This window comes from Octodon degus, unplaced genomic scaffold (assembly GCF_000260255.1).
Source record: "Octodon degus isolate 3935 unplaced genomic scaffold, OctDeg1.0 scaffold00051, whole genome shotgun sequence".
In the NCBI taxonomy this organism is placed as follows: domain Eukaryota; kingdom Metazoa; phylum Chordata; class Mammalia; order Rodentia; family Octodontidae; genus Octodon; species Octodon degus.
Window position 1 is genome coordinate 9836852 of NW_004524627.1, and position 20435 is coordinate 9857286.

Genomic DNA, 20435 nt, shown 5'->3' on the forward strand with positions numbered 1-20435 from the left:
AAGAAGAAAAAGAGAAAGAAAGAAAGAAAGAAAGAAAGAAAGAAAGAAAGAAAGAAAGAAAGAAAGAAAGAAAGAAAGAAAGAAAGAAAGAAAGAAAGACCTCCTCCATGACCTCAAGGTTTCTCTGGGCTGATGCACCTTTTTTATTGTTCTTTTACACCAAGAAATATCCAATGCTTCAAAGCACAGTTAAGACGAGGCTGTAACATAGCTAGACTTTGCTTCAGGCTTTGGGATAGCAAAATGGAATTACAGTGCAATAAAGGAGAACTTGAAGGGCCCAGGGGTTCAATCCCCAGATCTGCCCTGCCGGTCCTACACCCAAGGCACTTTGAGACAGCAATTGAGACTGGGTGGTACGCACCTGAAATCCCAGCACTTGGGAGGCTGTAAACATGAGAATCACTGAGTCTGATCTAGCAGTGAGACCCTGAACACCCTGTAGACCCTTCCCTAAAATACAGGGGGGAAAAAGAGTTAATTACCTAATTTCTACATGTATGTGAATTGTTAAGGTCTTCTTTTATGAAATTCTAATTTACTTTCATTGTAATCTTAATTCTGTAAGTTTAATAATTTTATACACAATACATTAAGGCTTGTCTTCCAGACTAAACTATGGTTAATCTTTAACATTACATGTATACTTTAAAATTATGCATATTATGTTATTATGTAGTGTTTCTGATATATTGTTGATAATATTAAATAATATAATTTTAATAATAAAATACATTGAATAATATAATTAATATTTTTTAAAAAGGAGAACTTGAAACTGACTCCTAAATGTGACTTATCTTTAATATCATGGGCTATCTTCACCTCCTATGTTTTCTTTTCCCCTAACTTTTTTACTAGGTTTTAGAAACAGCCTAGAATTCCTTCAAATCTCTTTATTAGGCTTGATGGTGGCCATGTCCATCACCAGACGCCAAGCCATCCAGAGTCCAGTGAGCAAAGAACCTTGCCTCGCCATTACCCCAACCTAATGTTAGCCTCCCCAGAAATAGAATCTTCAAAGACACCCACATTGCTGACAACTTTTGATGCTAAGCAGAGCAGTTTAGTTGTGCATTGTCTTGGTTGCTCTTCACTGATGAACTGCAACTCAGCTTGTCCTTTCACCAAATACACATTTAATTTTTCTACTTTTGCTCTTTAAAAATTATTTTCTTTGAAAACTGTATTAAGGCTTATACACATTCAGTAAAAATCATCCTTTTATGTATATAGCTCTATGAGTTACAAACACAGTCATGCAACCATAATCACCATACAGTATTGTTCACGCACTCAAGAAAGTTTCTGTGTCTTTTTATAATCAACTCTTCCCTGTACCCTCCCCCATCTCAGATAAACAATGGTTTGCATTCTGTGTCTAAAGTTTGGCCTACTCCAGAATGTTATATAAATGAAATATGCATGTAGCCTTTTACATGTGACTTCTCTCACTTGGTATGCATGTTGAGGATCTCCAAACTGCCTCCCCCAGGCCAGGCAAGGTGGTGCACATCTGTAATCCCAGTACTTGAGGGGCTGAGGTAGAAGAATTGCCAAAAGTTCATGGCGAGCCTGGGTTACACAGTGAGTTCAAGGTCAGACTGAACCACATAATAAGACCCTGTCTCAAAACAAAAACAAAACAAGTGTCCCTCTATATTGCTAAGTAATTTTCTGCTTATGACTGCATTATAGTTGACTTATTCATTCACCTGTAGAAGAATATTTGTTTGCAGTTTTTGACAATTATGAATAAAGCCACCATAATGGTTACCTCAGATCTTTATATGAGCATAATCCTTCATGTCTCAGGTGATATCTAGAAGTCGAACTGATGAGTTGTATGATAAGCATATACTTAACATTTTGAGAAGCAGCAATTTTTTTCCAAAGTGGCTGTACCATTTTCCATTCCCACAAACGATGTACAATAATTTTTAACTGCCCTTTATCCTCATCAGCACTTGGTAGTGCCAAATTATTTGTGTTTTCATCATATTCATTCTAATACATATGTAGAGTGATCTCAGTGTGGTTTAAACTTCCATTTTCTAACCACTCATGATGTTGAGCATCATCTCATGTGCATCATTGCCATATCTCTTTCAGGAGAAATATCTATTCAACATGTTCGTACATATCCTTCAGGTTGTTCATGATTGAGTTTTGAGGATTCTTTACCTATTCTAGATAAACTCCTTATTGAATTCTATAGTCTGTCTTTTCATTCTCTCAACTTAGCATTTTGTTTTACTGCTGCAGTTTCTAGAACCATTTTTTATTAGCTTCTTAATCATCTTAAAACATTCTAGGGTAACAGTAAAAACAGCTCTAATAAAGCATAGTCACTATTACATATCATAAAGTGTGTACAAGATATTTTACATTCACAAAGGTATGATACAATACTGGCTTACATCTATAATACTAAATGACACAATTTAAGAGGCATTATTTTAGACTTGATTCTACTTTTCCAGCATATTAATGGCACAGTTTACTTATTCTCTTCATGAACATCAGCTAAAAAACATTTTATAAAAACCTGAGGTGAAAACAAGGAACAGAAAAAAATACAAAATTGATTGAATAAAGACCAGCAATATTCAATCTAACTAGTATTTTACCATATCTGTCATGTTTGGATGGCAATAGCTCCACCAAGAAGAAGAGATGCCAAGTAGCAGTGTTTAAAAGCTTTGTGGAGGGGGGACCAGGGAGATGGTTGGGGCCAGGGAGATGGCACAAGGGTCTGAGTTCAATCCCCAGTTCTGCCAAAAAATAAATAAATAAAATAAAAAATAAAAGCTTTGGACCACAACCAAAACACCATATCATTTCAAAGAGAAATAGTAGGCAAACATCACTCATTTGGCTATGTTGAAGGATGGTGACAGCAATATTTATGTGGCCTATAAATTTTGTGGCTTAAACAACAGGCTGGAAAATCCAAAATCAATGTGTCAACAGATACGGCTCCCAGTAAGTGCTTTCTTCCTGTCTCACAGAGAGCCTTTCCCATTGTGTCCTCATTGGTGGAATGAGGAAGCTCTTCATTAGGTTACTGATACTGTTAGGGGACCCAAGACTCATGAACTTGTCTAAGCCAGAAGTTGGAAGGACCACAACTCAATCCATAGCAGTTTCTCTCAGTGAACATCAATTTTTAATTTTAATGAAGTCTGAGTTAATTTTTCTTTTATGGATTATGCTTTTGGTGTCATATCTAAGAAATCTGCCTAACCATAACCCAAGTCACACTTTCTCTAGATATTTTATACTGTTACATGTTTTTATCTAGAACCACTATTTTGAGTTTTCATATTTTCATGTACAGCCCCATGTATGGTTGGACACTTCCTTTGGTGTGACTCCTCCAAACTTTTTCTTTTAAAAAAATTATTTGGATTATTGTAGTCCTTTGCATTTCCACTTAAATTTTATTTTTTTCCCCGCTTAAATTTTAGCTTTAGCCCATCAATTTCTACTGGGGAATAAAAAAGTCTGGTATTGGGGAGAGATGGCTCAATAGGGTAAGTACTTCTCTGGCGAGTGCAATGGCCTAAGTTCAATCCCTAGTTCCGGGAGAAAAAAAAAAAAAAAAAAATCTGGTATTTTTTGCGATTCCATTGAATTTATGTAAATCAATTGAGGGAACATTATCATCTTGGCAATACTGAATCTTCTGAGCCACAGTCATTAATATTTTTCCTTTTAATTTTCATTGAAATGAATTCATCTTTTGCTAAATTTATCCCTATTTTGTATTTTCCGTGCCATTACCAGGGACATGGGTTTTAAAATCCAAGTTTCAATTGTTGATTAGAGTATATAGCTGACTTTACATATTAATCTTGAAAAATATGCCATTACTAAATTCACCTAATTGTTCTAGTGATTTTTTAAGAGGATTTCTTAGGATATAGAACAAGCAGATACTTAAGAATATGTATACAAATATGAAAACTAATAGTTCAAGGAGATAAACTTCTCTGGAGGCAGGGCTGAGTAGAATTTCGATTGTAGTTTTTATTTGGATTATGTACACATTACTTTAGAAGTAAAAATTAATTCTTTGAACAGTAAGTCCTCTCCAAGATTGTTTGATCTTACTGATTTTAGTTGCAGTTCTTTGATTTAGCGGGGATTTTTTCCTTTTGTGTTTCATTTTTGTGTTATGGTGTGCAAGTATTTGCAAGACCGTGTTTGCTCCCCAAATATGTCACTTGTCCTAGCTGTTTATTGATCAGTTCTTATTTACACTCCTAAGTTGTGGGGGATCTTCAATCGCAGCGTTCGTACTGGGCGTTTCTACACGATCTCCCCTTGCCCTAGTACCTCACTGATTTGCGCCACAGCGAGAACGAGTTCACTGTGGTGTCGAGCATTACACGAAAAAACGTGCTACTTAAGTTTAGAAAAACAAGTGACTGTTGCGCCGAGTGGGCGGATCAAGAGGGGACAGCGGAGGGCTCAGCGCGCACAATAAGCGCTCAGGGTTCAAACGCAATTCTGGGCACGCCGCGCTTCCGGAGGACCCGGGACGCCGCACCGCGGACACCCGCGCGGCGCCCGCCCGCAGCGGGGCGAAGGGCGCCCGGGATCACGTCACTTCCGGCTGCGGCCGGAGTGCTCGCGCTATGACCACCAGCGCCGAGTCGCCGGGGCGACGGCCCGGGATCGGAATCGGCGTGGTGGTGACCAGCTGCAGGCATCCCCGTTGCGTCCTGCTGGGGAAGAGGAAAGGGTCGTTCGGAGCCGGCAGCTTCCAGCTTCCTGGGGGTCACCTGGAGTTCGGGTGAGCATCTCCAGATTCCCTCGAGCGTGCCCGAGACAGAGGCGACGCCGTGCGCGCGCGCGCGCACGGCCGTCCGCGCAGACGCCGCGCCGCCCGGGTTTTCCCGGTCCTCTGCGCAGCCTGTGGCCGGCAGGGGGCGCTCTGCGAGCCCCGGAGGACTCGTTGCGAGCTTCCTGGGCCAGGGGTTCGGCTCTCGCTGCGCACCTGGGAGGCTCTTTGTGCTTTCCTGGTGCTTACGTCCGAGAGAAGCAAGATGGGTATCTGTAACCCAAGGGCCGTCCCGCGTTGTCATGTTTGCAGTTTCCATCGGTAGCCATGCATCCACCCGTCTGTCTCACCCACTGACCGCGTTGCACTTTAACCAGGCGGGTGAGCTGGTAGGACCGTGCGTCAGTGTCCGCATCTTGACCATGGGACGATGCACTAATGCGCCAAGCGCCTTTTCTGCCTTGGCGCCCTCGGACTGGACAATAGCAGGCGCACGGAGAGAGTCGACCAGTTCACAGCAGGGCAGAAAGCCTGAGACGCTGCTAAATAGTGGGGTGTGAAGTGAGCGTAAGGTTTAAATTAATAACAGATAAAAGCATAAAGCACCCACTCCAGCGCATTTTCCCCATTAGTGCTCCGTCTAAAAGTTTCAGAGATACATAAAAATGGAGAAAATAGTAAATCCTCCCCCACCCTTCAGACCCGCTTCCTCTCACTGCTCGCCCCTCACCCAGAACACACACAAGGAAGTGTCACCCATCCTATTTTAGGAGCCTCAAATATCCAAGTATGTACCTCTAACACACTTCAAAAACACAGTACTTCTTCCTACATAACAGTTTTATTTATTTATTTATTTATTTATTTATTTATTTATTCTTTTTTTTTTCTGCGGAACCGTGGATTAAACTCAGGCCCTTGTGCTTGCCAGGGAAGCGCTTATTCCACTGAGCCATCTCCCTGGCCCAGTTCTATTTATTTTTTTATTTTTTAAATTTTTTTTTCTATATTTTAGGGAAGTATCTACAGGGTGTTCAGGGTCTCACTACTCTACATAACAGTTCTGTAGTGTTACCTGGTAGTCTGTGTGGTCCTGCCAGATTATTTGTAAAAGGCCTGTTCACTGTTTTGTACCACCGGGAATCAAAGTTGGAGCCTTTCACTGCCCCTCAATGTGATGTACTCCTCCATCCCCTTTTTTCTCACACCATTTAATTGTTGAGGAATGTGAGTCATTTATCCATTAGAATTTATCCTGTTATTACTATGTTCCAGTCCCCCTGTGTTTCTTATAGATTAGTAGTTAAGAAGACCTAATTCAAGTGCCTTTCAGTCAGACTTTGTCCTTTTGGAAATATGTAACATGTAGGCTGTTTTACGTGAAATGGTTGGGGCTGGCCAATAGCTCAGCAGATTAAAGCGCCTGCAAGCAGACACTGGGGCAGGGTGTTTGATCCCCGTACCCCCAGGGCTCCATGAAATGGCAATTGAAATCTGGCGTGGTGGTGAGCACGCCTGTAATCCCAGCTCTTGGGAGGCTGTAAACAGGCAGATCACTACCAATCCAATCTAGTATTGAGACCCTATAGCCCCTTCCCTGTGAAATTATTCTGTGGTCTTTAAAATTTATAAAAGCATCAATATATATTATTTTCAAATAATTAAACCATTAGTGAATAATGTTGTTTAAAAAAAATATGTTAAGAATCAGATTGCTGCTGAGCAGTGTTGGACATCTGTAATCCCAGCTGCTTGGAAGGCTAGAACAGGAAGGACCACTGCCTGGACAACCATGCTCCAAAATAAAAAATCAAAAGGGCTAGGGGTGTACTCAGTTGTAGAGCACCACCATTAGGTTCAGTCCATAACGTACACACACACACACACACACACACACACACAAATTGCCTACACAGCCATATATATTGTACTATGTTGGCTGTTAGTGACAATTAGCCAAACTTAGATCACAAACGAGGTAGTGCCTATAATTACTAGAGCAAAGGCTGGAAATGGAACAAGAAAGTGCTGATGCAGTGTTCCAGTGATCACAGCCAGTACTGAACTTTGATGAAGTTTTTGCTATGTGCTGAAAATACACCATGCTCCTCACAAGTACCCTTCCACTTGACCTTTTTGTAACTGTACAGCGGCCTAAATGTGATAGGAAAACAAACAGAAAATTTTTTTCCTTCCATTGTCTTTAAATGTGAGTCATCTTTTCCCTTCTCTTTCCCTCAGTGGTATTTTCTATATATTGCTTTTTTATAAAAATATACAATTATAATATAAAAATTAATATGTAGAAGATGAGTAAGGCAATGATCCTCAGAATCTTCAGAAGATTTTTGAATCTTGCAGTTAATTGGAAAGATTCTCATCCTAACTATATATACAGACACCTGTGAACTAAGCAACTGCACTGAAGATGGTAATCTATAATAGTAGGTTCATGCTTGGAGTGCTGGTCATTCTGGTCTTCTGAATACGGGCTGTTTGTCATGACATGCCAGTTCTGCTATGATGTCTCTCGGGTAGATGATTGTTCAAAAAGAAGGGGGTGGTGAATGAAGGCAGGAGACAGGAAAAGGAATGTTGCAGGACTGTCCTGCCACAAGGTTGTATATAGTTAGATTTCTGGACTTATGTGTAAACATAAGAATTATATAATTCTTTATGCCTATTTTTAAAATATATTTTAATTTTTTAAATGTTTTTTATCATTCTGTAGGGACTTAAAGTTCAACATATCAGTACTTGATGAAAAATACCTGTTCCATGTTAGGCCTAAGATGTTTGATAGACAGATAGTGAGGTTAAGCTTAACAGCCTAGGTTGTATGGTAATAACAATAAGCTTCTCTTCTGGAGGATTAACAACCTAAGTTTAAAATTAGAGAAAAAGGAGGGCCGTAAGCACAGCCAACATTTTGGCCCTAGCCTTCCAAGGTCAATTAAGACTCAGGACATATGAGATCTTGTACTGTAATGTCATGTAACTCAGTAGTAATTTTCTGATCAAGAAGATTATGGGGCCAAAGAGGAAAGTGATCAATGATGTAGAGTGTGCCTAAGGAGAGTCACATGGAGAGAAAACATTCTCTCAGGCTTTCACAGAGAGCACATTGGCCAAGCAATGACCGTGACTCGTGACTCATCCACATGGCTGACACTGACAAAGGGTCTACAATCTGAGGTACAGGATCTCAGGATAAATCCTAAGGGGATTTCACTGACCTTATCAGATCCAGAAGCTACAACTCTTGTTGCATAAGTCTTGCTTTATCTTGGTCTTAACCATCCAGCAGAAAGTATAAAAATGAAGTACAAGAAGTAAAGCCATGTTATGTTGAGTTGTTGGGGACTTAGGTCAACAATTTCTGACACTGCCAGTCAAGCAGAAGACCCAATACTATTATGGATTACTGGATTCTTTTAGAATATTTTTGCTGAGTTAACACACCTATAATATTCAAATGGTGGAACTAAACAAAAAAGGGGATATATAAATGAATGTCCATTTTGTATCTGTGTATTCAAAATGGTTAGGATAGATATATAGTTACATTCTCTTAATGAATAGAGGGATTTGTTGTAATAGTGTTTGTAAATAGGATATCATGTCTGCATCTTGTACAGCAAATAACCACTAGGAAGACAGTATGCAATGTGTTAATTATTGGATTTGTCCTACCAATTTGATTTGAAACTGTCTCATTGCTATTCGTCTGTCAATAAAATTATGGGAAAAAATAAAATGAAATGAAAATTGTATTTTGGTCATCCCAGTTCACTTCCACATATTTCAAAGTCCAATCCAATTTAAACCTTCAGTCTCCCAGTTTCTGATCTCTAATGTGGGAAGGAGGAAGAGGCGTTGTTTTGCTTCTTGTCCTCCTCTTCTCACCCAGCCATTTCTGACTTCCCTCCCTTCTCCAGTGACTTGGGAAGAAGGGACAGGCTGCTTATGAGACCGAGGGCTGTTGTCCATCGGTGGCCTCAGTGTGCAGTATCCACTATCTAAGTGGGTGCTGTCTTTCACAGAGTCCATTTGTCTTTTCTTGTTTCGAAGTCCTGTAAAGATTTTTGTCCCTGTTGTGGGTGTCTGACTTTTTTATGGCACCGGTCCCCTGCCCTAGTTCTTGTTCCAGCGTGCTGCTCTGCATTTTCTTCAATTGGCATCCCTCTGGAGATACAGCAGTTGCCCAAAGAAACATGCAGCAAAAGGTGGTTCATACAGGACCTTCACACTGAGCTACATCCCAGCCCTTCTTTTTTTTTTTTTTTAATTTTAAGACAAAGTCTCACTAAGTTGCTGAGTTGCCCAGGCTGGACACAATCTTGTGAGCACCTCTTAGGGTGCAGGGACCTTGGGCGTGTGCCACCATGCCCAGTTAGAAATTATGCTTTTCCACTGCTCCCCTTTGCTTTGCTCAGCCTTGCAGCTATTCCAGCTTGTCTCCTACCTTTTAAATTCCCAGGATGGTACACAATGGAGTATTATTCAGCTATTAAGAATGATAAACTCGAAGCCTTTATATTGAAGTGGATGCCACTTGAACATATACTCATAAGTGAAATAAATCAGACACACGTGTGTAAATATCGTATAGTCTCCCTAGTATAAGCACTCAAAAGAAGAAATACAAATAGACAGATATAATACAAGTAAAAACAAAGCAGGATCTCAAGCACTAACTAATCAAGAGAGGGAAAGGAGAAGAGCTAGGAAACATGACAGTGTCAAGCCATACAGTTATATGTAGAAGATGAGCAAGGCAATGATCCTGAGAATCTTCAGAAGATTTTTTAATCTAGCAGTTAACTGGAAGTATTCTCACCCTGACTAACTATGTATACTGATACCTGTGAACTAAGCTACTGCACTGCAGATGGTAATTTGTAATAGTAGTTTCATGCTTGGAGTGCCTGTCATTCTGGTATTCTGAATATGGGCTCCTTGTCATGACATGCCAGTTGCTGCTATGATGTCTCTTGGGTAGGTGGATGTTCAAGAAGAAGGGGGTGGTGAAGGAAAGCAAGAGACAGGAAAAGGAATATTGTGGGACTGTCCTGCTTCAAGGTTGTATATGGTGAGATTTTTGCACTTATGTATAAACATAAGAAGTATATAATTCTTTATGCCTATTTTTAAAATATATTCTAATTTTTAAATGTTTTTTATCATATTCTGTAGGGACTTAAAGTTCAACATATCAATACTTGATGAAAAATACCTGTTCCATGTTAGGCCTAAGATGTTTGATAGACAGATAGTGAGGTTAAGCTTAACAGCCTAGGTTGTATGGTAATAACAATAAGCTTGTCTTGTGGATGGTTAACAACCTAAGTTTGCAGACCAAAATTAGAGAAAAAGGAGGGCTGCAAGGAAAGCCAACATTTTGGCCCTAGCCTTCTAAGGTTAAGACTCAGGACATATGAGAACTTGTACTGTAACGTCACGTAACTCGGTAGTGTCCCAAATTTTCTGATCAAGGAGATTATGGGACCAAAGAGGAAAGTGATTGATGATGTAGAGTGTGCCCAAGGAGAGTCACGTGGAGAGAAAACATTCTCTCAGGCTTTCACAGAGAGCACACTGGCCAAGCAATGGCTGTGACTCATCCACATGGCTGACACTGACAAAGGTTCTACAATCTGAGGTACAGGATTTCAGGATAAATCCTGAGGGGATTTCACTGACCTTATCAGACCCAAAAGCTACAACTCTTGGTGCATAGGTCCTGCTTTACCTTGGTCTTAACCATCCAGTAGAAAAGTATAAAAACTAAATATAAGAAGTAAAGCCATGCTGTTATGTTGAGCTCTTGGGGACTTGGGTCAACAGTTTCTGACACTGACAGTTAAGCGGAAGACCCAATACTATTATGGGCTACTGGACTCTTTTAGAATATTTTCCTGAGTTTACACACCCATAATATTCAAATAACGGAACTTAGAAAAAAAAAGGGGTATACAGATGAATGTCCATTTTGTATCTGTGTATTCAAAGTGGTTAGGATAGATATATAGTTATATTCTGTTAATGAATAGAATGATATGTTCTAATGGTGTTTGTAAATAGGATCTCAAGTCCACATCTTGTACAGCAATTAACCACTAAGAAGAATGTATGCAGTGTGTTAGTTATTGAAACTGACCTAGCGATTTGATTTGAAACTGTCTCATTGCTATTTGTTTATCAATAAAATTATGTCAAAAAAAATTCCCAGGATGGGAATAAGCGTCAGCTTCTGTATTGTGTGCAAACTGTAGCTGCTAGGGACACCTTTCAGAATTATGCTAGAGCTCTTAGGCTCCCATCTCCATGGCTGTGGTGCACTACGGGAGGCCTGTGAGTTTCTGCAGCTGCTATGGCTGGGGTAGGTCATAACACACCAGTATCTCCTTCTGAGGCACACCCAGTCTCTATGACTGATTCTCTTGGAGGGCCTCTCTCTATTGGCTCCTCACAGGGAGGAAAGGAAACATTTATATTAAACTGAAAACCAACAACTTTCCTCCCTTTCTAAGATCTCCCGTCTTTTATGTAGCCTAGGCAGGATGAAGATTAAATGTCTTTCTTTCTTAGCAAATCATTGAGCTCAGATGGAATTTGTTTGCTCTTTTGCCATAAACTTTAAAGTTTAGAAGGGCTTATGGCTTATTCTTCTCAATTTTGAGACTTAAAATGAAATTCTGAGACTACAGGAAAAGACATAGTAATTTTGATACATTTACAACAACTCCACTAGAAAATAGTATTTCACTTTACTTGTCAAATGTAGAAAGTAATAGACTTCAAGCTCCAGCCTAGGTCTGCTTGGCTGCAAAGCCTGTGTTGCTAGTTAATAAACTAAGCTGCTCTCTCATTGTACAAGCCTGTGAATTCATACTAAATTGGCTAAATGGCATTTTTTTTGCTCAATATGTAGTTCCTTTGGTCCTAACTATATATAAGATAAACAGAATGTCAAAGGTAGGGTTGTTAATGTATTGTTTTACAGCATACGCTGGTAATAGCTATTTTTCCTGTGCATTAAAAAATTTATAAGCAGGAATTTCATGGCAAAAAAAATTGTATTAATAGAATTGAAAACAATGATGTGTTTCCATTTTCCAGGGAGACTTGGGAAGAATGTGCTCAAAGGGAAACTTGGGAAGAAGCAGCTCTTCACCTGAAAAACGTCCGCTTTGCCTCAGTGGTAAATTCTTTTGTTGAAAAAGAGAATTACCATTATGTCACTATATTAATGAAAGGAGAAGTAGATATGACTCATGATTCAGAGCCAAAGAATGTTGAACCTGAAAAAAATGAAAGTAAGAGAACTTTGTATAATAATGCTTTGGGGGATTATGTTATCAGAAGTATTACATTATATGACCATGTGAAAGGAACTGAATTCTCTTCATATTTATCCCCTCCCCAAACTTATAGGTTGCAGTCCTAACCCCCAAGGTGATGGCAACAAGAGACAGGGCCAGGGGATAATCACCCCTGAGGCCTTTGCCCTCATCCAATAGCTTGAGGCTACTGAGACTCCAGGTAGATCCTCACCCCTTCCTCCATTTCTAGATGGAGAGAAAAGATGGTTGCTTGTGAAACAGGAAATGGGCCACCAGCAGACACTCTTGGCCTGTGTGTTGCTCTTGGATTTTTAGCCTCCAGAAGTCAGAAAATTTTCCATTGTCTGTAAGCCATTGAGTGTAAGGTGTTATGCCAGAAGTCCACTCAAACTAAGACCAATGTAGATATGTAAATATATTGAAATCCTGAGGAACTTGAGAAAGCAGACCATTCAGGTTTGTATCCTGGTCCTTCCATTTTATACTTTGTGTTACTAACATCTAGGCCTCTTTTCTTACCTGTGATCACAGTAACCACCTCAGGTGGGTTCTCAGGAGGATTAAATGAGTTCATACATACATTCAAGAACACAGTAAATATAGTAAATGCTTGGTAAATCTTCATTTGTGTTTATTTTTTTAAGGTTGTGACTAAGAAAATTACATGTGTTTTTCTTCATTTTCTCACTCATAAGTGAGAAAACCTCCATTTTATAGAAAATGAGCATGCTGACAAAAAAGTTGTCTGTTACTCCCATGTTGAAATTTTGAATGATTTCATAATAGCGTTGCCTTAAGGCTCCACAAGTTAACTTTCCTCAGATTCTCATAAAATTGTGAGTAAAAGAAATAAAGCTATCAACATTTTTGAATATGTATATTCTTTTTAAAAAGTATTTATTTATTTGATACAGGGTCTCATAGAGACCCAGACTCATAGTGATCCACCTATCTTAGCCTCCCCAGCAGTGGGTTTATAGGCATGTACCACCACATCTGGTTTCGGTGGCTGGCACAGTGTGCCTGGGGTTCTGAGGCCAGCATGGCATGCAGTACAGGGACAAACTTGACTCCTTACATTTGCCAGAGACTGCTGAGCTATCCGCCCAGCCCCAGAGTATGTATTTTCTTTGCCATGTGAAACTATCCAAATGGTCTCGTGAGCTGGCCCTCTGCCCCTAAACATTTCCTTTTTGTCCAGTGTAGAAGAATCCTGTTGACCAACAATACTTGCTGAGTACTTTAAGACCTAATCGTGTCCTGCTAGGCCCCAGCTCTTTTCCACATCAGTGCAAAAGGGACCAAGCCTCTGGCCTGTGAGCCTTTGAGAATGCGCTCCAGTCCCACCTAGACTGAGCAGTCCTTTGTGTAATGAGTCACTCTGCCATGTTCCTCAGGGCTAAGACCTGGAGAGCCCACTTGTTCACTGTTTATTGCACCCTTCCTCCTGCTGACTGGGATTTAAGGGGATTATGTACACATCTCATTGAGGGGACGGTGGTAACCCTTCTACAGACAGCTGGCTTAATACCTGGTTCACCAGCCTCTTACAGTGCATCATTACCGTCTGCTGCCTCCCTGCCACCTGCTCCTCCTGCTCTTCCTTCTTTTCTTCTCTCACTTCCTCCCCCACCTCACTTGTGCAACATCAGTTTCTGATCAGCCTTTCTTATACTTATTTCATTTCTTGACTTCCCTTTTTCCTGTCTTCTCAAGGTGAAAATATGTACCTGTATTTTATAGGCAGAGAATACTTAGAGAAGTGGTACTTATACTAAAGTAAAATATGTATCATAAAGAAACTTATTTAAACCATGTGTGATGGTGCACACCGGTAATCCCAGCACTTGAGAACTTGGGAGGCTGAGGCAGAAGGATTTCTGAGTTCAGGTCCAGCCTGAACTACATAGGAAGACCCTGTTTCAAAAAACAAGAAAAAGAAACTTACTTAGAACACAGAGTTTATGTCTTAATAACATATAATGATATATGTACCAATCATGAGCATCTGTGCTTTCATTTTGTTTTGCCCTCAAACCCAAGCCCTTGTACATGTTAGGCAAGTGTTCTTGTACTAGCTATAGCCTTGGCCCTAGCATCTGGGCTTATGTTGTCTACACTTAAATTATCAAATAAAACAACACTTCTTCTTGGATTTCATTTTTTTTTTTTTTTTTTTTTTGCGGAACCGGGGATTGAACTCAGATCCTTGCATTTGCCAGTCAAGCACTTATCCTACTGAGCCATCTCCCCAGCCCCAATTTCATTCATTTTTACAATAGATACACACTGTTAAATCCTTCTTGTTTCAATAGATTTTTTTTTTAAAATGAGCTCCTTGTCTTCTATCTAAAATATACCAAGGCACGCCTTACAGGTGTCCCATACCTGTAACCCCTATACTCTGGAAAGCTGAGGCCAGAGAATTGCAAATTTAAGCCCAGCCTGAGCAATTTAGTAACCTAGCAAGACCTTGTCTCAGAATACAAAATAAAAACATTCTGGGGATATAGCTTAGTGCAGAGGACCTGTATTCAATCTCCAGTGCCACAAAAATCCAATCTAAAGGAAAATAAACCACATCATATCTATTTCTGTGTTTAGCTTTTATTTTTTAAGATGTGGAAGATACCTTGGAAATTCTCTAATCTACTTTATTTTGTAGGTAAAGAAACAGGTTTTTTTTATGAAGTACAGCCTATAGTATACAAAGTTCTTTGCATTTGTAAGCAAATATTTAATTAAATAAATATTTAAGTGAACACTAATACCAAATTGAAGGGTTTTTTTCTTCTCGCCATATGGTCTTTGCAAACTTGGTTTCCTATTCTGATAGCACAGTGCTTTATATTATCACTATCCTCTTCTTAAAATCTTCATTTTACATTCAAATTATATTTGTATATCTTAGTTCTTCAAAAGCATCATTGTTGGAGTTTATTAGTAAGAGATCACTTAAATGTACTTTTTCTAAATACAGGTTAGCTTATAAAAATAAATACCCATTTTCTTTCTTTTTTTTTTTTTTAAATACCCATTTTCTGCCAGCTAAACATATAGATTTGCCCTCTTTCTTTTCTAGGTTGGGAGTGGGTTCCATGGGAAGAATTCCCTCCACTGGACCAGCTTTTCTGGGCACTGCGCTGTTTAAAGGAGCAAGGCTATAATCCATTTAAAGAAGATCTGAACCATCTGTTAGGATATAAAGGAAATCATCTCTACATGACCAAGAAGATTCTTTGATTAAAAACAAATAAAAATAAAAAGACAAAAATAAGGTCAAGTTAGAGAAAAAAAAATCTACATTTCAGGACAACTCTGTTTCATCAAAGAAGTTCCATGTGATTTCCAGTTTATTTGTATTCTCTTAACATACCCACCATCTTAGGAAAATCATCCTGGAACATGTCATTGAATTGTATTTCAGGCAGAAAATATATAATAAGAGATATTGTGGTTAATCTGCTTTCCATATTCATCTGTGATGTTTACTGGGTGGCCTGTCATTATAGCTTACACAAAGTACAGTGCAGTAGGAGTTGCTCTAGTTTTCAGTTCAAGTAGAAATCCTACTTTAGATATCATAATGCAAATTTAAACCACTGCCTGTTGCAAAATTTATCATGTTTGTTGGTTTTCCTTTTTCTATTTTAAGAAAACTGGCAATATATTGTGTCTGCATCTAGTAAGAACAGGCTAGCTTGGTATGCTATGTATTTCCCAGAGTTCTGAGTGAGACCCTAACCTAGCAAGAAGTGAGACAAACCATCTGAAATCTGTCCTAAGATGGACAGGCCATGTCACTTTGAACGTCTCACTTTTCCTGAGATAATGTCTTTGTACATAAGAGAAAGAAATTGTTCTAGGACAGCGGTTCTCCAAGTGTGGTCTGTAGGACTCTCAGGAGCCTTTCTGGGTATTCAAGGCCAAGGACCTGTTTTTATAATCCTAAAACATCATTTAACTTTCCACTCTCATTCCTTCATCCATCTATATGATAGCTTTCTAGAAGCTGCCTGATAAAAGATTTATCCGCCCTTTGGCCGGAACCGCCATCTTCCAGTAATTTGCCAAAATGACTAATACAAAAAGCAAGAAGAAACCCAATGTATGTTCTCTAGGCCTTTTAGAAAACATGGGGTTGTTCCTTTGGCCACATACATGTGAATCTACAAAAAGGGTGATAATGCAGACATCAAGGGAATGAGTACTGTGCAAAAAGGAATGCCTCACAAATGTTACTATGGCAAAATGGGAAGAGTCTACAATGTTACCCAGCATGCTGTGGGCACTGTTGTAAGCAAGCAAGTTAAGGGCAAGATAAGTATATACCATGCCATTTTATATCCCTCAAAAACTGAAAATCCTAAGTCTGTATACTTAACAAAATGATTTTACAAAACATTTAATTTTGCCAGTGTGCCAACTACTGTGCTAGGGACTTAATATTTTTACTGTAAATTAAGTCTACTACACTTCCTTAATCCCAAATTCCTATTCCAGATTTCCTTATTATGTTTAAAGGGTTTAAATATTTAGCTTTTTGCACAGCGTTGTCGCTTAGTAACTGTATGCATCTTCATTTTACTTGTAGGACACTCTGTGGGTCAAGGGAACAAAGAACAAAGCCAAACACTTCACCAACTGAGGTTGATTCATACTTTCCAATTGTTCACTTCATGAATTTATTTCTATTACTTGAGAACTCCCCAAATGAAATTATCCCGGCCCAGGTCACTGTCCTCTGCTCTAGTTACACCCCACACAGCAGACATCACGGACTTTCCACATCCTTCCTGGTAGCTCCCTCGGAGAGGCTCATCCATATGGATTTGGTCCCTTGCCCTAACCCGCATCTACTCCACATTGTTTGTTGTTTCTTTTGTGTGTCTTGAACTCCTCCTAAGATTAATTTCAAACTTTTCTAAAGATCAAAGATAATCAAAAGGAAAAAACAGACCCAAAAAAATTGAATTCTCAGCTTATTTGAAACATCTGGAGATTACTAACAATTAAAAAATATAGGCCATTTGAAGTAGCACGTGTGTAATCACAGCATTTGGGAGGCTGAGGCAGGAGGATCACTATGAGCTTAAGGCCAGCCTGAATAGACAGTCTGAACAAAGTAATTTTTTTCAAAATAACTTAATATAGCCGCATTTCAGGAAAAAAATTTTAAATATAATTTTCTGTCAGTTTTTGCAAAGCAGCTATACCAAAACATTAACTAGTATTAACTCTTAAGTAGAATGCTAATATTTTTCTCTGCACCTTAATTTCCTGTTTCAAATAGATATATGTGTAGTAAAAAAAAAGTCTACAGTTGGTAAATCAAGAATGTATATACTATTTCAACATAAGAGAGCTGGCAAGAGAACTCAGTGGACTAAGGGCCTGCTTAGGTAAATGCAGAGACTGGGTGCGATCGCGGATACCACATGCCATGCTGTCCCTGCTCCCAGGAACACTGAGCCAGCCACCAAGTCTGGGCATGGTGGCACATGCCTGTAATCCCAGCTCTGGAGAGGCTGCAAACAGGAAGATCACTATGAGTCCGAGCTGTGTAGTGAGACCCTGTACCAAATACATTTAAAAAAAAAAAAAAAAAAAAAAAAAGATGGTTAAGTACCAGAAGTTAAAAATGGTTAAAAGTGACTCCTAGGAAACTACAAATGGGTGTGGTGGCTCACACCTGCAATGCTAGCACTCAGAAGGCCAAGGCATATGTATCAAAAAATAGAAAGGATGTGTGAAAGAAATAGGTGATTTTTCTTCTAAAATTTTTCATATTCGTAAAAGAAAACAAATTTTTATTCAGCAATTACAAAACACTTTTCCTAAGAGTATGGGCCACTGAGAAACCCGTTAGGCTGTGATTACTAGTTCAGATGTTACGTCATATGCATTCACACTATGAAATTGTTTAAGGATTACAAAATGTAAATGGTTTACAGAAATTTCCTACCTGCGCCCAAGGTATATTTAAATTTAAAAAGAAATATACAGCCAGGCATGGCTGCACATCTGTAATCCCAGCATTCAGCAGGCTGAGAGATCTGCTGAGTTCAAGGCTAGCCTGAGCTACATAGTGAGTTAAAGACCAGCCTGAATTACAGAGCCAGACAGTATCTTAAAAACCAAAAGAAATATACAAACAGAAGCAATTTATTTACAAAAATTACAATTACAAACAGTACAAACTGTTCTGTTTCTGCAACAGAAGCCAAGAGATTTCACTTTCAAATATGACACACATTCAGTAATCTACTGCCCTATTCTAAAAAAATAATTCTCGGAAGCCCATTAATGATATGTGTAGGGGTCATGTCCCTCAAATCTTCTTTCCAGAACTATGCACAAATACATCATAACAGGAACAGAACTAAATACTCTTTCTTTCCAAAAGTAAATTCTGACTAATCCCCTAACATATGCCTGGTGGATTAAAACTAAAACCATGATTTGGGGCTTTAAAAGGGAAGTCCATTTTGACTTCTCATGAGCTGTGCAATTCCATCACAGCCAGTATTTATATGGCTGGTCCTTACGCCTCTGCATAAGGCATCTATCTCCTTGCTAATGTATAAGAAACAGAATTCTGTACTCATCAGTTCTGCAAGCTGTCTCACATGCTTTTAATCAGAGTCACTACTACTGCTTGAGGAATCCGTTGACATAACCTCTACGTCATCTTCATTTTCCTTATTATGCCCAGGAGGTTCCAACAAAAAGTCGTTACTGTGGTTTGGTGGTAACATGTTCATTGACATATCATTTGATTGCCATGGATACTGTGGAGCAAGCACATCTGGAGGAAAGAAAGAGGCACATGTGGAAATAGTTCTGTAAGTAATTTACCTAATTATTCTTTCCTTTTCATAAAGAATTTGAAGTAAAAACAATTACTTTGTGGTCCTGGGAATCAAATCCAGGGCTTCCTACATGCAAAGCATGCACTTTATCCTCACGCTACATCTATAGCCCCTGAAGTAAGTTCTTTTTAAGGCTAAAAGCAAAACTATTCATTTGGTGAAATTAAGAAAGGTCATAGTAGAAAAGATCAATAAATGGAAAGTACAACATTTTAGCAAATAGGAAGCTATATTATATATTTAAAAATACCAGGGCTGGGGAATTAGCTCAGCAGCACAAGTGCCTGCCAGGCAAGTGCACGGTCCTGAGTTCGATTTCTGGTACCAAAAGAAAAAAAATAATCATACAACTCTGTAAGAAACTATTTATGTAGCCTCCTGACAAGTTTTTTTTGTTGTTGTTTCTGGTTTTTTGTTTTTTGTAAGTCACATATATACTATTATACATGATTCCAAGACAGACTGGCTAGTAATATAACAAGTATCACACACAAAAATTCAAGATTAAGAAAAGGCAGATTTCTAAACAGCAATGTTTTAACTAGGGTAGGTATGCCAGCTGGTTCAATCTACCCTTCTTCCTGGACCCTGAAACCATGTCTCCTCCACCAGCTTCCACAATGTCTAGCTCTTACAGAAGGCACTGGGGGGAGCCTGCAGGAGGATGGCCTCCCTTCCCCGGCTCAGGTGTTTTATGCATTCACCCCTGCAGGGCTGGTTCTTGTGGTGTGCACACCAGTGGCCTCACCTCTCAGCAACACTCTAGCATCCCTGAAGATGGATTCCTAGTGAGCTAAACTATAATCTTAAAGGGTGGCTGTCCAGGAAGTCTCCCCTGACTCTAGTGCACAATTTCCTGCCTGACAGTACTGGCCTCTGATACCTCCTCTTCTCTAACACGGAGTTACCATGGCTACCCATGAATCAGATTTGGGTTGGGGTGGGAAGAGCCCTTTTTAGTCCGTCCTCTCCTTGGGTCCCTTGTCTTTGCCAATGTATAGTAGCAACTCTCCATATCTGTCATTCTTGTACTTTAAAAAGAATACTTTTTACTCCTTAATAAATACATTGTTAATTCTGTTCAAATTACTAGTGCGGTTTGTCTACTGACTCTATTATAACTATAATGAAGAAGATGAGGACTATTGAAGGAAATTAATATATGTATACACTGACACCCCTAATTTGTACTTTAGGTAGCTAATAGAAATGATGTGTACAAAGCATGTCTAATAACATATGGACATTCTTAATATGCAATGTCAAGCAGAAAAAGGAATACATAGAGCATATTTTTTATGTAAAAATATGAAGAGTAAAAAGGCAATAAGCTAAAATATTTAGTTACTGGGGCTGGTGAGATAGCTCAGTGGTCTAAAGCACCTACTTAGAGCAAGCTTAGCAAAGCACAGGGACCACAGTTCAATC

The 20435-nt window shown here is 39.2% G+C and overlaps 2 protein-coding genes across 2 annotated transcripts in view; one reads left to right on the forward strand and one right to left on the reverse strand.

The window, feature by feature from the left end:
• Positions 1 to 4392: 4392 nt before the first annotated feature.
• Positions 4393 to 16238, forward strand: Nudt15 (nudix hydrolase 15). The gene is made up of 3 exons (XM_004633124.2): positions 4393 to 4801; positions 11912 to 12108; positions 15218 to 16238. The coding sequence occupies exons 1-3, from the start codon at positions 4644 to 4646 to the stop codon at positions 15376 to 15378; spliced, it is 516 nt and encodes a 171-aa protein (XP_004633181.1). The 5' UTR covers positions 4393 to 4643; the 3' UTR covers positions 15379 to 16238.
• Positions 16239 to 18770: 2532 nt separating this feature from the next.
• Positions 18771 to 20435, reverse strand: part of Med4 (mediator complex subunit 4) — an 18274-nt gene continuing 16609 nt past the window's right edge. The window contains exon 7 of the mRNA XM_004633086.2: positions 18771 to 18943. Within this exon, the coding sequence (XP_004633143.1) occupies positions 18771 to 18943 (173 nt within the window). The remainder of the gene's footprint in view (positions 18944 to 20435) is intronic.